We start from the raw sequence: 12685 nt of genomic DNA on the forward strand, positions 1-12685 counted from the left end.
AGCTGCATAAACAGGCAAGTTGCTTAACCACCGAAACCGTAGAGGGTGCGGCCCTGGCGCTTCAGGGCGTAGACAACGTCAAGCGACGTGACAGTCTTGCGCTTGGCGTGCTCGGTGTAGGTGACGGCATCACGGATGACACCCTCGAGGAAGGTCTTCAGGACACCACGGGTCTCCTCGTAGATCACTGGGGTGCGTTAGTAAATCGGCATGGCACATAAGTTGGGGGCAGGTCCCAAGGGGCGGCAACATACTGGCAGAAATACGCTTGACACCACCACGACGGGCGAGACGGCGGATAGCGGGCTTGGTGATGCCCTGGATGTTGTCCTTCAAAATCTTGCGATGACGCTTGGCACCACCCTTGCCGAGGCCCTTGCCACCCTTTCCGCCTAGAGCAATAGGTCAGCAACCATTAGGCTACACGCAGAAACTAACGCGTTATGGGCGACGTGCCGAGGCGCGAGGCACGACAGCATCGTCAAATGACAACAATATAATTAAAGATTACTCACGTCCAGTCATGTTGATGGAAGGTGTTGTGTGAAGATTTAAATTGATGGAAGTCAAGTCGCGATGACGTGGGGATGCAAGATACGTGAATAGTATGCGTAAAGGCCGGGAGTGAAAAGAGGGAAAAGACTCGCTGTGGGGGGTGGCAGATGCGAGTTATTATACGCGCTCGCAATCAGTAAATTTGGGGGACCAGCAAAGGCACAAGGTGGACCGGTTCCTGGGGGAAAGCGTGTCAGGCGTGCGTGCTGCGCCAGATCAGCTGGAGCCAAAATAAACCGGAAGCAACTTGATCTAAACCCGTTTGGGGAATACGAAAAATGGCTACCTTGTACCTAGCGTTATGGATTTTCTGGTTGGCTGCTCACTGCCTAATATGGATGGCGCTTTTTTGGGTGCAGGCTGATTGTTATTGCTTGTGTTCTTAGGTCTTGGCGCGTCTGAAATTCTACATCCTGTCGTCGTTTCTGTGTTGTTTACAACACGGTGAGAGAAACCGTGGTTTGCTGCGAGGATACATACCAGATTGTTCACCAGGCGTGCATGCTATTAAACTAGTACTACGTAGTCTATGGTCTCTCCATGTGACCCCGTAGTACCCAGTACCTTGGTTGTTAGTAATTTTTGGAGTCCTATCGTGCGTTCTTCCCAAACACATTTTGTGACGCCTTGTTTGGTGACGTCTTGGACGAAGTTTAAAAGCCTTTCACAACTTTAATTCTCACGACGCATTTTGAGTTTTCTTCATCCGCCTTAATTTATACAACGAGGTAACGGATGCTTCGCTAGGGTATTATACATGTCAAAATCAATTACCTTACTTCATGTCGGCAACTCCTCGTCCTGAGTCGAGCCGCATACAGCGCCGCCTGCGCCCCTCAATAACGCCAATGCCATGCAACATGATCCCGTGATCACGCCGGGTTACTCCGTAATGCGTCCTTTTGTCCGTCCTTATATCCTTCGTAACTAGTGCCCATCTCCTTCCAGCCCATGATACACTGTCCAACGTGTCATGATAGCGGTATCAAAGGGGGGCAGATCGTGTAAAACCGTCGTCCTCGTGACATCATTCTATCATGGAGTCGTCCATCGGTTGATCATCCTCGAAGCTTTCAATTGCATCCTTGATTTTTGGTCCAGCCTGCTCACAACAGTTAGAACACTTTCGCCGACAAAACTATTACCGATAATCGACTGACCTTGGGATCCAGCGCAAGCGCAATCGTGAAATGCCGAACTGCCGCCTGCCTATCATTCACAGTCCTGTAGAGCGTACCGAGCAGGAAATGTACAGTTCCCTCATCCGGTGCCAAGTCTTTCAGAATCATAAGTTCCTTGTGGGCTGCCTCGGTTTGCCCAACCGCGAGGTGGCCTCGTGCCTTCATGTAACGCGTCTGCGCCGCCCGAGGTGCGAGCTCCGCTGCCTTAGTATAGGCCTGTAGCGCCGGCATAATCTGTTTCTGCTTCTCCAGCACCTTGCCGATGCAGCAGATCAAAACCGCATTGTTGGGGTTGATAGTCGACGCCGCTTTGAAGTGGGCAAATGCGTTGTCGTACGCACCTAGGCGCTGTTGTACTTTTCCGATGCCATAATACGCATTGTAATGGCGGCGGTCTGCCGCTATGGCCTGGCGATAGGCTGTGAGGGCCTTATCATACTCTTCGTTTGCCACATGCTCATGTCCTTGGAGGGTGAAGGCGTACGCAAACTTGGGATTTAACTGGGTGGCCCTCTTGAAGCAGCGCAGGGCTTGTTCCGGGTCTCTCGCCAAGGACCAAGCGTTGCCCACAGCACACCACGCTTGGGGCGAGAGCCACGCCGAATCAATCAGTTCATGGGCCAGGAATGAGAGGTCAGTCTCCCGCTTTAGGTGCCACAGAATCGTTGAGTACACTTCCATGTCCTCGAGACGAGAGGGCGCTTGAACGCGCATCTTTCGGAAGAACTTCTCAGCCTCTGGGTACGCGGCTTGCTCAAAATGAGCCCGCCCCATGAGCGCCAGAACCCACGGTGTGCCCTGGTGGGCAGCGGGCAGTGAGCTCAGCGCCTGCAACGAGTCATCGCACTGAAAACGTGATAGGTAGTAGTACCCGCTGCCAAGCTTCTTCATGAGATCTAGCACCCATCTCAACGCCTCTTCCATCTTGACCGTATCCGACTCGACGGTCTTAGGGGCAGCGGGCTGAGAGACAGCCTCCCTGGCCCTGGTCGTTTCTCCCTGGTCCGCAACTCGCCGATCGTCGACCGGTTTGCGGTTCCCACTGACGACCCTACCAACATTGGAACCGCTTGAGCCCGGCCGGACTATGCGAGAGATCTGGGGCCTAGCCTTTTTCAACTCCCGTCCTGTTGACGCTCCTATAGTCACGGCACCGGAGTTGGCCTTCGAGGACGGCTTGAACGTGTTAAGCCTGGCACTCCTCCTTGTCCCTGAGTCGTCTGCGTTTGTTGGTCTCGATACGGGATAGCCTGATACTGTTCGTTTGCGCTCGACTGTCGGGACAGTCGGCCGCTGCTTCTCTGTCGCCGCACTGCTAGGATCAAGTTCCTGATAAACGACATCTGCAATGCCCTGCACATGGTCGTCCCTGTTATCCTTATCCCGTGTCCTCCTTGCTCCAAGTCTATGATTCATCCTGGGCGGCGCCTCGAAGCCCGAATCCACACCTTGGACTGGTCGTGCCTTCCGAGTTGGTGCTTGTGGTGGCTCCTGGCCGTGACCCGGGCGAGGGCCAGCCAATTCTCCCGACACGAATCCAGGTGGTGTTTCTGAGCCACCCATACTAGAGGTGTTGTTGGTTGTATTTGTCAACCTCTGTCGGGCGGCTTGAATCTTGGACATGAAATCGTTGTGTGCAGTCGCCTCAGCTATAAAGGCGTCTGGGGCTATCGCTTCGGACGATACTAGGGTCGTCGCGAAAGGGTCCGGACCCCATTCGGCTGCTGCGTGTCTCGTTGCCGGCTTCTTGTTCGCTGTCTCGAGACTATTTGACGCTGGATTCTCCTTCGGATCAGCAGGGTAGAGAGAAACTTCCTGCTCAAAGCTGTGCAGAAGGTGGTCCGATGCTTTAAAAATATTGGGCACCCGCACAGTAACACCCATATCACAGAGTATCACAAAAGCATCCCACATGAATGGGTTGAGCTTAAGTGCCTCCTCGAAGCAACCGATGGCCTTCTTCTTATCGTCGTACCCTCGGTATAGCTTTCCTAAGAGGCACAGTAGTGCAGAGGCATCGGGACTCCCAGCTCGCGATGTCGCTGTGTGCTTTCCTATGGATAGTTTTTGGTTCCACAGTGCCTTGGACCTCTCCAGGGCGGAAATCCCATCCTTGTACCTTTCCAGAGCAAGGCACGCCTGGGCGAACACCCAGGCACAGCCTAAATGCACCCCACGATATCCGGAAGGTTTCGAGACGTCGTATGCGGACCGAAAGTCTCGTAAAGAGATATGGCTGAGGGCCACCAAGTAGGCGGCCTCGCTCGACTTCGGATCTTGGGCAGCGAACCGTTCGGCGAAGAAGAGGGCGCTCTCGTACGAAGCGTTATCCAGGTGGTAGTGGACAGTCTGCCGAAAAAGACCGCTCACGGCCATGGGGTTCGGGGCCATCTTGGCAGAGGCTGGCCACGCTCGACAGATCCGGTCGGAGCTGAGGCAGGAAGCTGGCAATGCCTCATCGATGCCGCCTGGACATGTGGTAGCGGGGCGGGGTGTCGGTATTATCGCGGCTTCTGGGCATTCTCAGCATACGAAGCAAAGAATCTACTCCTAGTGGCGGCCTTTCCGAGTGCTACCACTGCAAAGATCGTTGGTTGCTAGCCACGGAGGGCATACCACGTTCACAAACCAAAACACAGGTCGCTGCAGTTGGACAGCAGCAATGGTAGGGATGGCCACGAAGAATGAAGTGGAGAGAGTCGGTTCTTACCAGCTTTGTATAACTTCCCAGCAGACTGGGAGCGGCAGATACCCAAATCCGGCGACGGTAGCGATACTGGCGAGGGACTCGCGCAGACCGTTAGTTTGGGTGTGAATCTGAACCAAACACCGGTGGGTCCTCCAACGAACGCAAGCGGGCAATACAGCGACAGAGAGAGAGCAAAGGAAAGAAGCTCTAGAGAGACGAACGGTCCATGGTTCGTTTCCTGGTCCTGCTCTCTGTCGTTGTCGAGGCAGCGGGTAAAGTTCCCCGAATGAACTTCAATCAAAGCAGCTGACAACAAAGAAAGGGCGAAGCGACGCTGCAGGGTCGCAGGCGCGCCCGTGGTATGGCGATGTTGTGCCCGTTGGCTGGTCGCTCCCTGATTGGACGAGCGCGAGGCCCCAGCGACTCTGCCCAGCAACAACCCTCCAACCCTCACGACAGGTGCCATGCTGGCGCTAATCTCCCAAACCTCTGTTCAACAGCCCACCACGCCATCCTCCTCACCTTCAACGAAAGAAACCCCAGACAATCGCCTCACATCATGGCCCAAAAGGCAAAGAAGGACCGTGCCAAGTCCAACGCGGCTTCCCTCAACAATCTGCACATTGGCTCCGCGACGGTCCACATCCTCTTCATCGCCTTTCACTTCCTCCTCAGCTCGCGCTCACTCCTCACCTACGCCCTACTCTCCGTTCCTAGCTTCGCCTGTGAGTATGTCTTGGAGTCTACCGGCCGGCCTCGGTATGACCCGGCCACAGGAGCCCTCAAGGCCTCGGGTGAAGACCTGAATGCCCAGGGGCTGACCGAGTACATGTTCGACGTCATCTGGGTCACTTGGGGCTCTATCCTCTGCGCCATGATCTTTGGTAACTGGGGCTGGCTCCTCTGGGCTGTGGTCCCGGCGTATGGCCTCTATCTTGGTTCCGGGCTTCTAGGCATGGGCAGGCAGAAGCTAGCGCAAATGCAAGGTGGTGCCAACGATGCTCCGGCCGCTCCGCAATCCAACCGCAGGTCTCGCAGGGCTGCTTAAAGGCTTGATACCAGGTCTTGCTTTATTTTCTCTACGGATTTGACAGCTGTCGGCCATCCGGCCCTCTTCTCGGGCGCTGTCCCGTCCATTTCTCCAGGATATCGTCATCAACGTCGCGCACCATGACATGAAAATGCTCGAGGGCGCGCACACTCTGCAGAGCTACCCAATTCTTGAACCATAAGACCTTTTTCTCGCCACCAGGTCCTAGTGGGGCGATGAATTGCCTCTGTACAAAGTCTTCGATCAATGCCCTGCTCTCCGGCGTCATATCCCCCTTCTCCGGGGTAGTGGGAATGAAGGTGCGACTCCAGACGACAAGGTGGACGATGCCGGGCTCCAACCCGTACGGCCAGTCGTTGATGAGGATCTTATAGTCGGAGGGGTCTGCGAAAGGGGTAGTGGAAGCTGGCGTGAAAGGAGGCTGGCCCCAAGCTTTAGGCAGTCTGTGTGCGAGGATAAATGCGGTGATGGAGCCATATTGAGCCTTGGCGTTCCTTGTCCAGTATATGTAGTGGCGAAGATCTGAAGGAGTTCTTTTAAACAAGTCCAGGTCATTTGCTCCTACCGTATGTTAGCCAGCAGGCACGAAAACTTAACAAAGATCCCGTCAGGAACATTGTGCACTTGACCATGACGGTGAACGCACCGATGATCTTCTTCAGCTCTTCCCATCCATGAGCCTCAAACTCCTCATCCGTCTGCGACAGGACCTTCTTGTCGAGTTCGGTAAGGGGGAATTGCCCATCTAGGGCCGCTGCCATGTCCGCTTTGTCTGGAGCGTCGCCCATGGTCAAGTCTTTGTCAATACAAGTTGAACAGTGCTGGTGGGAAGGACTCGTTGGCCCAAGACCCAGACGGCCCATCGGTGGGCACTGCTGGCAGTATTTCAATCCACCTGAGCAGTGCCATGCAGCTGCACGAGGACCCGGGCTGAGACCTATCGTTGCTATGGAACGTGACAGCGCCAAGCGGGTAATAGTAACCCCAAAAAGGCGCTTATTGGGGCCACCCCGAAGCGGAGATGCCGCCCGTCGACAACAATACATGAGGTCCAAGACGGTCTGCAACTAAGCTATATTTACGTCAGGGTATTCCTATCCAGAAGATGCCACTCTTGACTTACGCTTTGTGCAGGCATACATGTCTGTCGCCATGCTCAGTCACTGCATAGGTATCTCATAAACATTGCAAAAGAACCGAGACACTATGAAGTTCCGCACCCAATACTATCACAAGTGAAATACGAAGTAACAACCTAGTAAACTCTCAAAGAGTATCAGTAGCCTATAAATATACAAAGGAGAACGCACTAAATATAACCCGATTAAGCTACTCGACTCACAAGGACTAAACTTACCTTTGAGTATTGAGTATTATTATACGACGCATACCTAATGAGTTCCTGTTTTTCGCCACTTGCCCCGACCTGCATATGTACAGAGCAGGATAGTGGAAACCAAACTACGGATACAACGAATGCGGACGACTGGTATTATCATTCTCGTTGGGTTGAATATCAGGGAAATTCGACATGGAATATATTATTATATCGGTGAATTGGCATATTCATAGTAGTTTTCAATTATGATTCCCATTCCGCGTCACACGGAGCCTTCGGACGTTACCCAGTATTACGAGTATTATGCCCTTGCAATTGAACGTCAGCGAATGCCAACCTTGTCCAACTTCGGATATTAGCGTACTCGTACGCACAGCGCCACTTCGTCTATTTCGCCGACGGGACAACCCCAGATCTTTGGCCTTTGTCTACCCATTGTCCCCCCATCTCCCTAGAGAGCCAGGTTTGGAAGGTCGTCCATTGCCTACTAGGCAAGACTCCCATCGACGCCTGAGGCCGTGTGGGCTCTACGAGTAGGGGCACAGACGCGTAGCTTTGCAGGAAATGAGACCGACCGACGGCGAGCATATATCCCACCCAGGTTCCGTGACCCTGAGTCGAGCCTGCTCACCATGATTCTTGGGCCAGTCAGTCTCATTGACTGCCTCGTCTTCGTCTTATTCCTCTCTCCCACGGTCCTCATCCAGGTCGGCATAATCCGCACCGTCCTTGTTGCCGTCCAGGCGCTCCCCTTCCTTCGTAAGCCTTCGAGATCCCCTTCTTAGCTTGGGAGCTCATCTAAGACACCCATCTCAGTGTTCCAACTCCCCGTGCAGCTCGTTCGTCAGCGCTACCTCACCCGGACGGCGTCCCAGCCCAAGTTCATTCAGGACACCACTTTGTTCGAAGACTTTGTGGTGCGCTGCGTCCGGTACGCGTTTGCAAGCATTCCCCGCGACGTCGCCAGGGTATTCTTCTCCCAGTGGGTGTCGCGGCCGTTTCTACGATGGCGCATGCTCAGGCACGGGTACTTGACGAGCCCCGTGCAGTGGCGGGAGTATGCCCACGGCGAGGTATTACTGGATCCTTGCAAGCTCACGTCAGGCAGGTGACGGGGCTGACTCTGTGTAGGGCAAGGACCGCTTTCAGGGAATTTGGATCATGCATAAGCCAGAACAGCCGCCCGATTTGGTACTATACTACGTGCACGGTAGGTTCGGATGTCGCTTCCTTGTAGCATGACGATGCTGACGCTGGCCAGGTGGCGGCTTTGGTCTAGGTTCGGCTTACTTCTACTTGGAATTTTTGATAGTGTGGCACAGTTTGCTCTTAAAAGCAGGCTACCAGAACCCAGCCGTATTCTCGCTCGAGTACACACTGGTTCCTGACGGCGTATACCCCAAGCAGGTGAACGAGGTTGTTCAAGGGTACAGGCACGTCCTCGATGTGGCTAAGGACCCGTCCAAGGTGTGCGTGGGAGGTGACTCTGCTGGCGGCGCCCTGATTCTTAGCCTACTCCAGGTGTTGGGTGCTCAAGGCAGCAGCCAAGGAATGAGAGGAGCCCGTTCAGGCGGCAATCTAACAATCCCGCAGGAACCGGCACTGCCCCTACCGTGGATAGCGACTTTGATATCGCCGTGGGTGACTCTCGTAACAAGCCGCCACCGCCCGTCGACTGTCGACTACCTTGACCGGCAGACACTGTGGAAATACGCGCACGAATATGCAGGGGAGTCAATGGTAAACCAGACTCCCGCGTCGCCGGGGAGTTGCACAGATGACAAACTGTGGCGGGCGTCGAGCCCTGGACGTGGCATCTATGCCATCTACGGTGAGGAAGAAGTCTTCGCCCCAGACATTGAATACTTCTTAAAGAGGCACGAGAGAATTGGAGTCGAAGTCCGTGCTGAGAGGATCGAAGGCGGAATTCACGCTTGGCCTGTAGCGTCGCTCTTCATGTCGAGCACGGAGGAAAAGAGGCTATACGGTCTGAGATGCATTGTCAGTGAGATGAAGAGGCGCTCGAGAGGTCAAGTTGGTGTGCAGAAGGAGCGAGGATAGAAGTCAGATTAGATCAAGTAATGGTCATAGACAGGCCCTTGGATGTGGCGCATCGGGACCCAGAGCCTTGTCGGGCGCGGTTCCTTGAACGCCAGGCCTTCTCCAGGTTTATAAAGCTCATATAATGGGAGTCATCACTGCTCGGGTGGGTGAAAACAAGAGGGATATGTTTCTCTTACCTACATGCGGAAAATGAAAACTCAGCCAAGGGCTGGATTGTGTGTTTGAGGTGTCTCCTCTTGTGGCCTATTAATGGATGCCTAACTGGGCTCTGATAATCGAAGTTTGCAGCCAAAGACGCGAACCATCGGCACGAGTTCTAGCAGGGCGGTACGCCGCTGGCTGGTCCAGCGGATGAGACATCGCAAGGGAGGCAAACATGTCGGCGCAAGCCAGTTGGGTGGATAGGAAATTCCAGCGATCAAGCGCCAGAATACTGCACCCATCCACGCAGCGGCAAGAAAGTTTCGGGAACGCCCACATGCGAGTTGTTGTTCTTTGTGGTGGGCGGCTCAACCTGGAAGTTAACGAGGGTGAGTCATCAAGCACGCGTCTCCAGCGCGGAAGGTGCAACTTCTGTTTACCAGACCTGCCTCCACCTGAATTGAACCTGGAAGGCACGGACATCTGCTGCGCTCCAAGTTTCATTGCCAACGGTTGACTCAATATCGGCAGTCGAGCGCAAAGCCGAAGCCTAAAAGAATGAGATGCATGAATGAATACATTCATGGGTGGGGGGAAGTTTGATCTGCAGTGGCAGTGACGAGAAAAAGACAAATTGGAACTGACGGAGACAAGAGGTTGATGAGCTGACAAGTGATCAACATGGCTTTTGCCTGATTGGGGATGTGTGACGGCCCCCCTGAGAGACTCGCTGCGACGCATATAAACGGCCGGCGTTCCCTGTGGCCAGCCCACCGTCCGTCTCGTCGTCCGAGAGCTGAGCCTCCCGCATTTTCGGCCTCGGAGCTCGCGATTATCAATCTTACTCATCACATCTCATCCAATCGGCAACCACCCACTCCTAGCATTCCTTGCAGGCCTTTAAATTTTTGCCACCAACTAGCCAACACCCGCGTCGCGTGCAGGCATTCTCGTCCAGCCGAGCCTTGTTTTGCTTGTTGGACAGCCGTCGTTCGCATTTAGATCAAGGTGCTCGGCCAGGCCTGAACGCTGAAGGTCTGAGAGTGAAAGATATTGGTGCGAGAGGCAGGAGAGCGGGAGACCGCATCAGCGATTCCTCCCAACTGCCGGCACAGGCCAGAGTATCGACCTGCGATCCCATGCAGTACTTGTCACTTGAGAAGCTTGTAACCCCGCCGAGAGAAACCCTGTTCAGCAGCTAAGGTAGACAAACCCTAGCGTTCAGCTCGAATAGAAGGATTTCCAACCTGTACGGAGTATTTGTACCTTGCTCCTTGTCCGCCATTTTCATCCGGCCTCGCAGATAGCAAAGAACTGACCTTTGTCTGTTACTTGCTCAACCCACTTGCTTGACTCTGCTTTCTCTCGACCAACAAACCAACAGATATATCGGCCGCTCCTGCTTCCAAACGCGGGCATCTCCTGGACGGGCAGGAGGGACCCAGCAAACACAAGAAGAAACCACGAACTACCTAGGTTGAAACCCACAGTTCATGACTTCGCCTCTAAGCTGCTTTTGTCCGCCGACACATCAAAAGCTCAATCTATCATCAGTACACACCAACAACAAAGTCCGATCTATCCGCATCTTCTCTCCAACGAGAACGTTTAGCACAGGACGCCATCCCACCTTAGCTGCCGCTTGGGCGCCAAGAGGCCCCGACGCACTGAATCACAACCCCCTCCGCGCACATTGCTATACCCCCCAACGATCGGCAAAGACCAGACAACCTAACCCTCCCTACCTGAATCGCCTCTAGGGACTCCCAATTGCCACTGTGGCTCTGCCTCGTTCACGACTGTGCTCGGGAAGAGCCTCTTAAGAGGCTGACTAACACGGAGCTACCCCTCCAAAACCGGAAGTGAGCTCTAGGTTTATCTTATCGCGCTGGAACAACCAAGTTTTTATGGGAGAGCCAAGACTTTACTACCAGTTTTAAACGAGGGACAATGTCGGGGGAGGACTCTTCCTCTTACGCACCAAGGTCGCCAGACTTGTCTTCCATTTTCTCTGCTGGCCCCACCGAGCAGCAATCCGCCCCGCCACCCCTAGCCCTTGATAACTCCTACAACCCGCCGGCTTCCACCCACCGCCAGCAACTCCCCGGCCAACAGTACCAACCACCACGTCCGCCGCGCAGCAACCCGTATCAGCATTCTCAACAGCACAATCACGACTCTCCTCCCTCTCTTTCTTCTTCTTCTTCTCCTCCTTCTTCTTACGTGCCGCCCCAGGGGAGAGTGAAATCCGAATTCCCTCCTTACGTTCCCCCGCACACCGCTCCGCCCTTCCCTGGGCAGCCCCAATACCCAATCTCCCACCACCTCCCACCCCAATCCGCATATCAGCCGCAGGACCATCACCCAAACTACTCTTCGTCAACGCACGGTCAACGCTACGCGTTCCCGGACAGAGCGCAGTATCAACCTGCACCCGGAATTCCCGGCGGTGTCTACACGTTGCACGATCCGAACGCCCAGCTCCCGACCACACAACATCAGGCAGTCACGATGCCCACACGAAGAGCCGCCGCCGCCGCCGCCGCCGCCGCGGCTTCAGCACAAATGGCTGAAGAGGCTCCATCTCCGCCGTCAGCCCCGGCCCCGGCCCCGACCGCAACCCACGTCATCGAACCGTCCCCTGTCCGGACTAAATTTCCCACAGCACGGATTAAGCGTATCATGCAAGCCGATGAGGAGGTCGGCAAGGTTGCGCAACAGACTCCCATTGCAGTCGGCAAGGCACTCGAGATGTTTATGATTCAGCTCGTGACTAAAAGCGCTGTGGTGGCCAAAGACAAGGGATCCAAGAGAGTGACGGCATCGATGCTCAAGCAAGTTGTTGAGACGGACGACCAGTGGGACTTCCTCAGGGACATTGTTGGCAAGGTGGAGGCCGAGAAGGAGGGAAGCAGAAGCAAGGCCAAGGCAGAGAGTGAGAGTGAGGAGGAATCTTTCGAACCCAAGAAGAAGGGGAGAGGCGGGAGGAAAAAGAAGGCTGTCTAAGGAGGGCCCTGCTGATCGGGGCCGGTTTGATTTTGGTTTAGCACTGCGTTCTATTTTATGCATTATGAAGGATATGAAAGGCTTTACGGCGTTCGAGGGATTAGTCGGCACTCCCCGAGCGCTGGTTTTATCCCGTACAGGAGCTAGCAGGTTGAGTTTGGGCTTGGCCCGTGACTCTGATGGCGGCGTACCAGGAGATGGGCATGGCTTTTCGACAGCCATGGACCCATCTTACTCACCATTGCCCCGTGAGGCAACGACAGAACATTTACCCAAGATGATTAAAAGTATCATCGTACGTATAAACAAAAAAGCATTACCAAGCCCTTAATTTTGGGGTGAAAAAAAATGTGATGGTCATTGAAACGTTGCTGCATCTACTTTGCTGAGCAGCAGACACGGGTTGTGGTCGGCAAAGCTGCACGAAGTGCGTCCTATGTCGGCACCTGACCAGCCATTGACCAACCAATCCTGCAAACCACGTTGCGCGGTGGTGGGCGACTAGTGGTGGAGCCCACTGATGGTCCTCCAGCTCCCAGTGTCCAGTGGGCGGTGGTTCCAGCCAACCCGTAATAATACCTAGGTACCTCTAGTTAGTGGCGTCGTGGCATGGAAGTCGTTGGGAGGTGCCCAAGGTAGGTACCTACGAGTACTGTGAA

General features: G+C 54.4%; 6 protein-coding genes across 6 annotated transcripts; 3 read left to right on the plus strand and 3 right to left on the minus strand.

The window, feature by feature from the left end:
- Nucleotides 1-23: 23 nt before the first annotated feature.
- HHF1_2 (histone H4) lies at nucleotides 24-525 on the minus strand (the record flags this gene model as incomplete). The annotated part of the gene is made up of 3 exons (XM_083197596.1): nucleotides 24-187; nucleotides 255-392; nucleotides 516-525. 3 exons carry the CDS (start codon nucleotides 523-525, stop codon nucleotides 24-26), a joined length of 312 nt encoding a protein of 103 aa, XP_083047064.1.
- A 1145-nt stretch (nucleotides 526-1670) lies between these two features.
- Nucleotides 1671-4127, minus strand: CDC27 (anaphase promoting complex subunit CDC27; the record flags this gene model as incomplete). Its single annotated transcript, XM_083197597.1, has 1 exon — nucleotides 1671-4127. The coding sequence occupies one exon, from the start codon at nucleotides 4125-4127 to the stop codon at nucleotides 1671-1673; it is 2457 nt and encodes an 818-aa protein (XP_083047065.1).
- Nucleotides 4128-4984: 857 nt separating this feature from the next.
- ACO1O0_008234 (SND2/TMEM208 family protein) lies at nucleotides 4985-5473 on the plus strand (the record flags this gene model as incomplete). The annotated part of the gene is made up of 1 exon (XM_083197598.1): nucleotides 4985-5473. The coding sequence occupies one exon, from the start codon at nucleotides 4985-4987 to the stop codon at nucleotides 5471-5473; it is 489 nt and encodes a 162-aa protein (XP_083047066.1).
- A 31-nt stretch (nucleotides 5474-5504) lies between these two features.
- Nucleotides 5505-6264, minus strand: ACO1O0_008235 (GIG1 family protein; the record flags this gene model as incomplete). The annotated part of the gene is made up of 2 exons (XM_083197599.1): nucleotides 5505-6009; nucleotides 6101-6264. The coding sequence occupies 2 exons, from the start codon at nucleotides 6262-6264 to the stop codon at nucleotides 5505-5507; spliced, it is 669 nt and encodes a 222-aa protein (XP_083047067.1).
- A 1183-nt stretch (nucleotides 6265-7447) lies between these two features.
- ACO1O0_008236 (Alpha/Beta hydrolase protein) lies at nucleotides 7448-8506 on the plus strand (the record flags this gene model as incomplete). The annotated part of the gene is made up of 5 exons (XM_083197600.1): nucleotides 7448-7574; nucleotides 7632-7888; nucleotides 7947-8025; nucleotides 8077-8343; nucleotides 8409-8506. The coding sequence occupies 5 exons, from the start codon at nucleotides 7448-7450 to the stop codon at nucleotides 8504-8506; spliced, it is 828 nt and encodes a 275-aa protein (XP_083047068.1).
- Nucleotides 8507-11531: 3025 nt separating this feature from the next.
- Nucleotides 11532-12026, plus strand: ACO1O0_008237 (uncharacterized protein; the record flags this gene model as incomplete). The annotated part of the gene is made up of 1 exon (XM_083197601.1): nucleotides 11532-12026. One exon carries the CDS (start codon nucleotides 11532-11534, stop codon nucleotides 12024-12026), a length of 495 nt encoding a protein of 164 aa, XP_083047069.1.
- Between the last annotated feature and the right edge of the window lie 659 nt (nucleotides 12027-12685).

The sequence above is a fragment of the Amphichorda felina genome, assembly GCF_050947745.1.
Source record: "Amphichorda felina strain 45539 chromosome Unknown scaffold_8, whole genome shotgun sequence".
In the NCBI taxonomy this organism is placed as follows: Eukaryota; Fungi; Ascomycota; class Sordariomycetes; order Hypocreales; family Bionectriaceae; genus Amphichorda; species Amphichorda felina.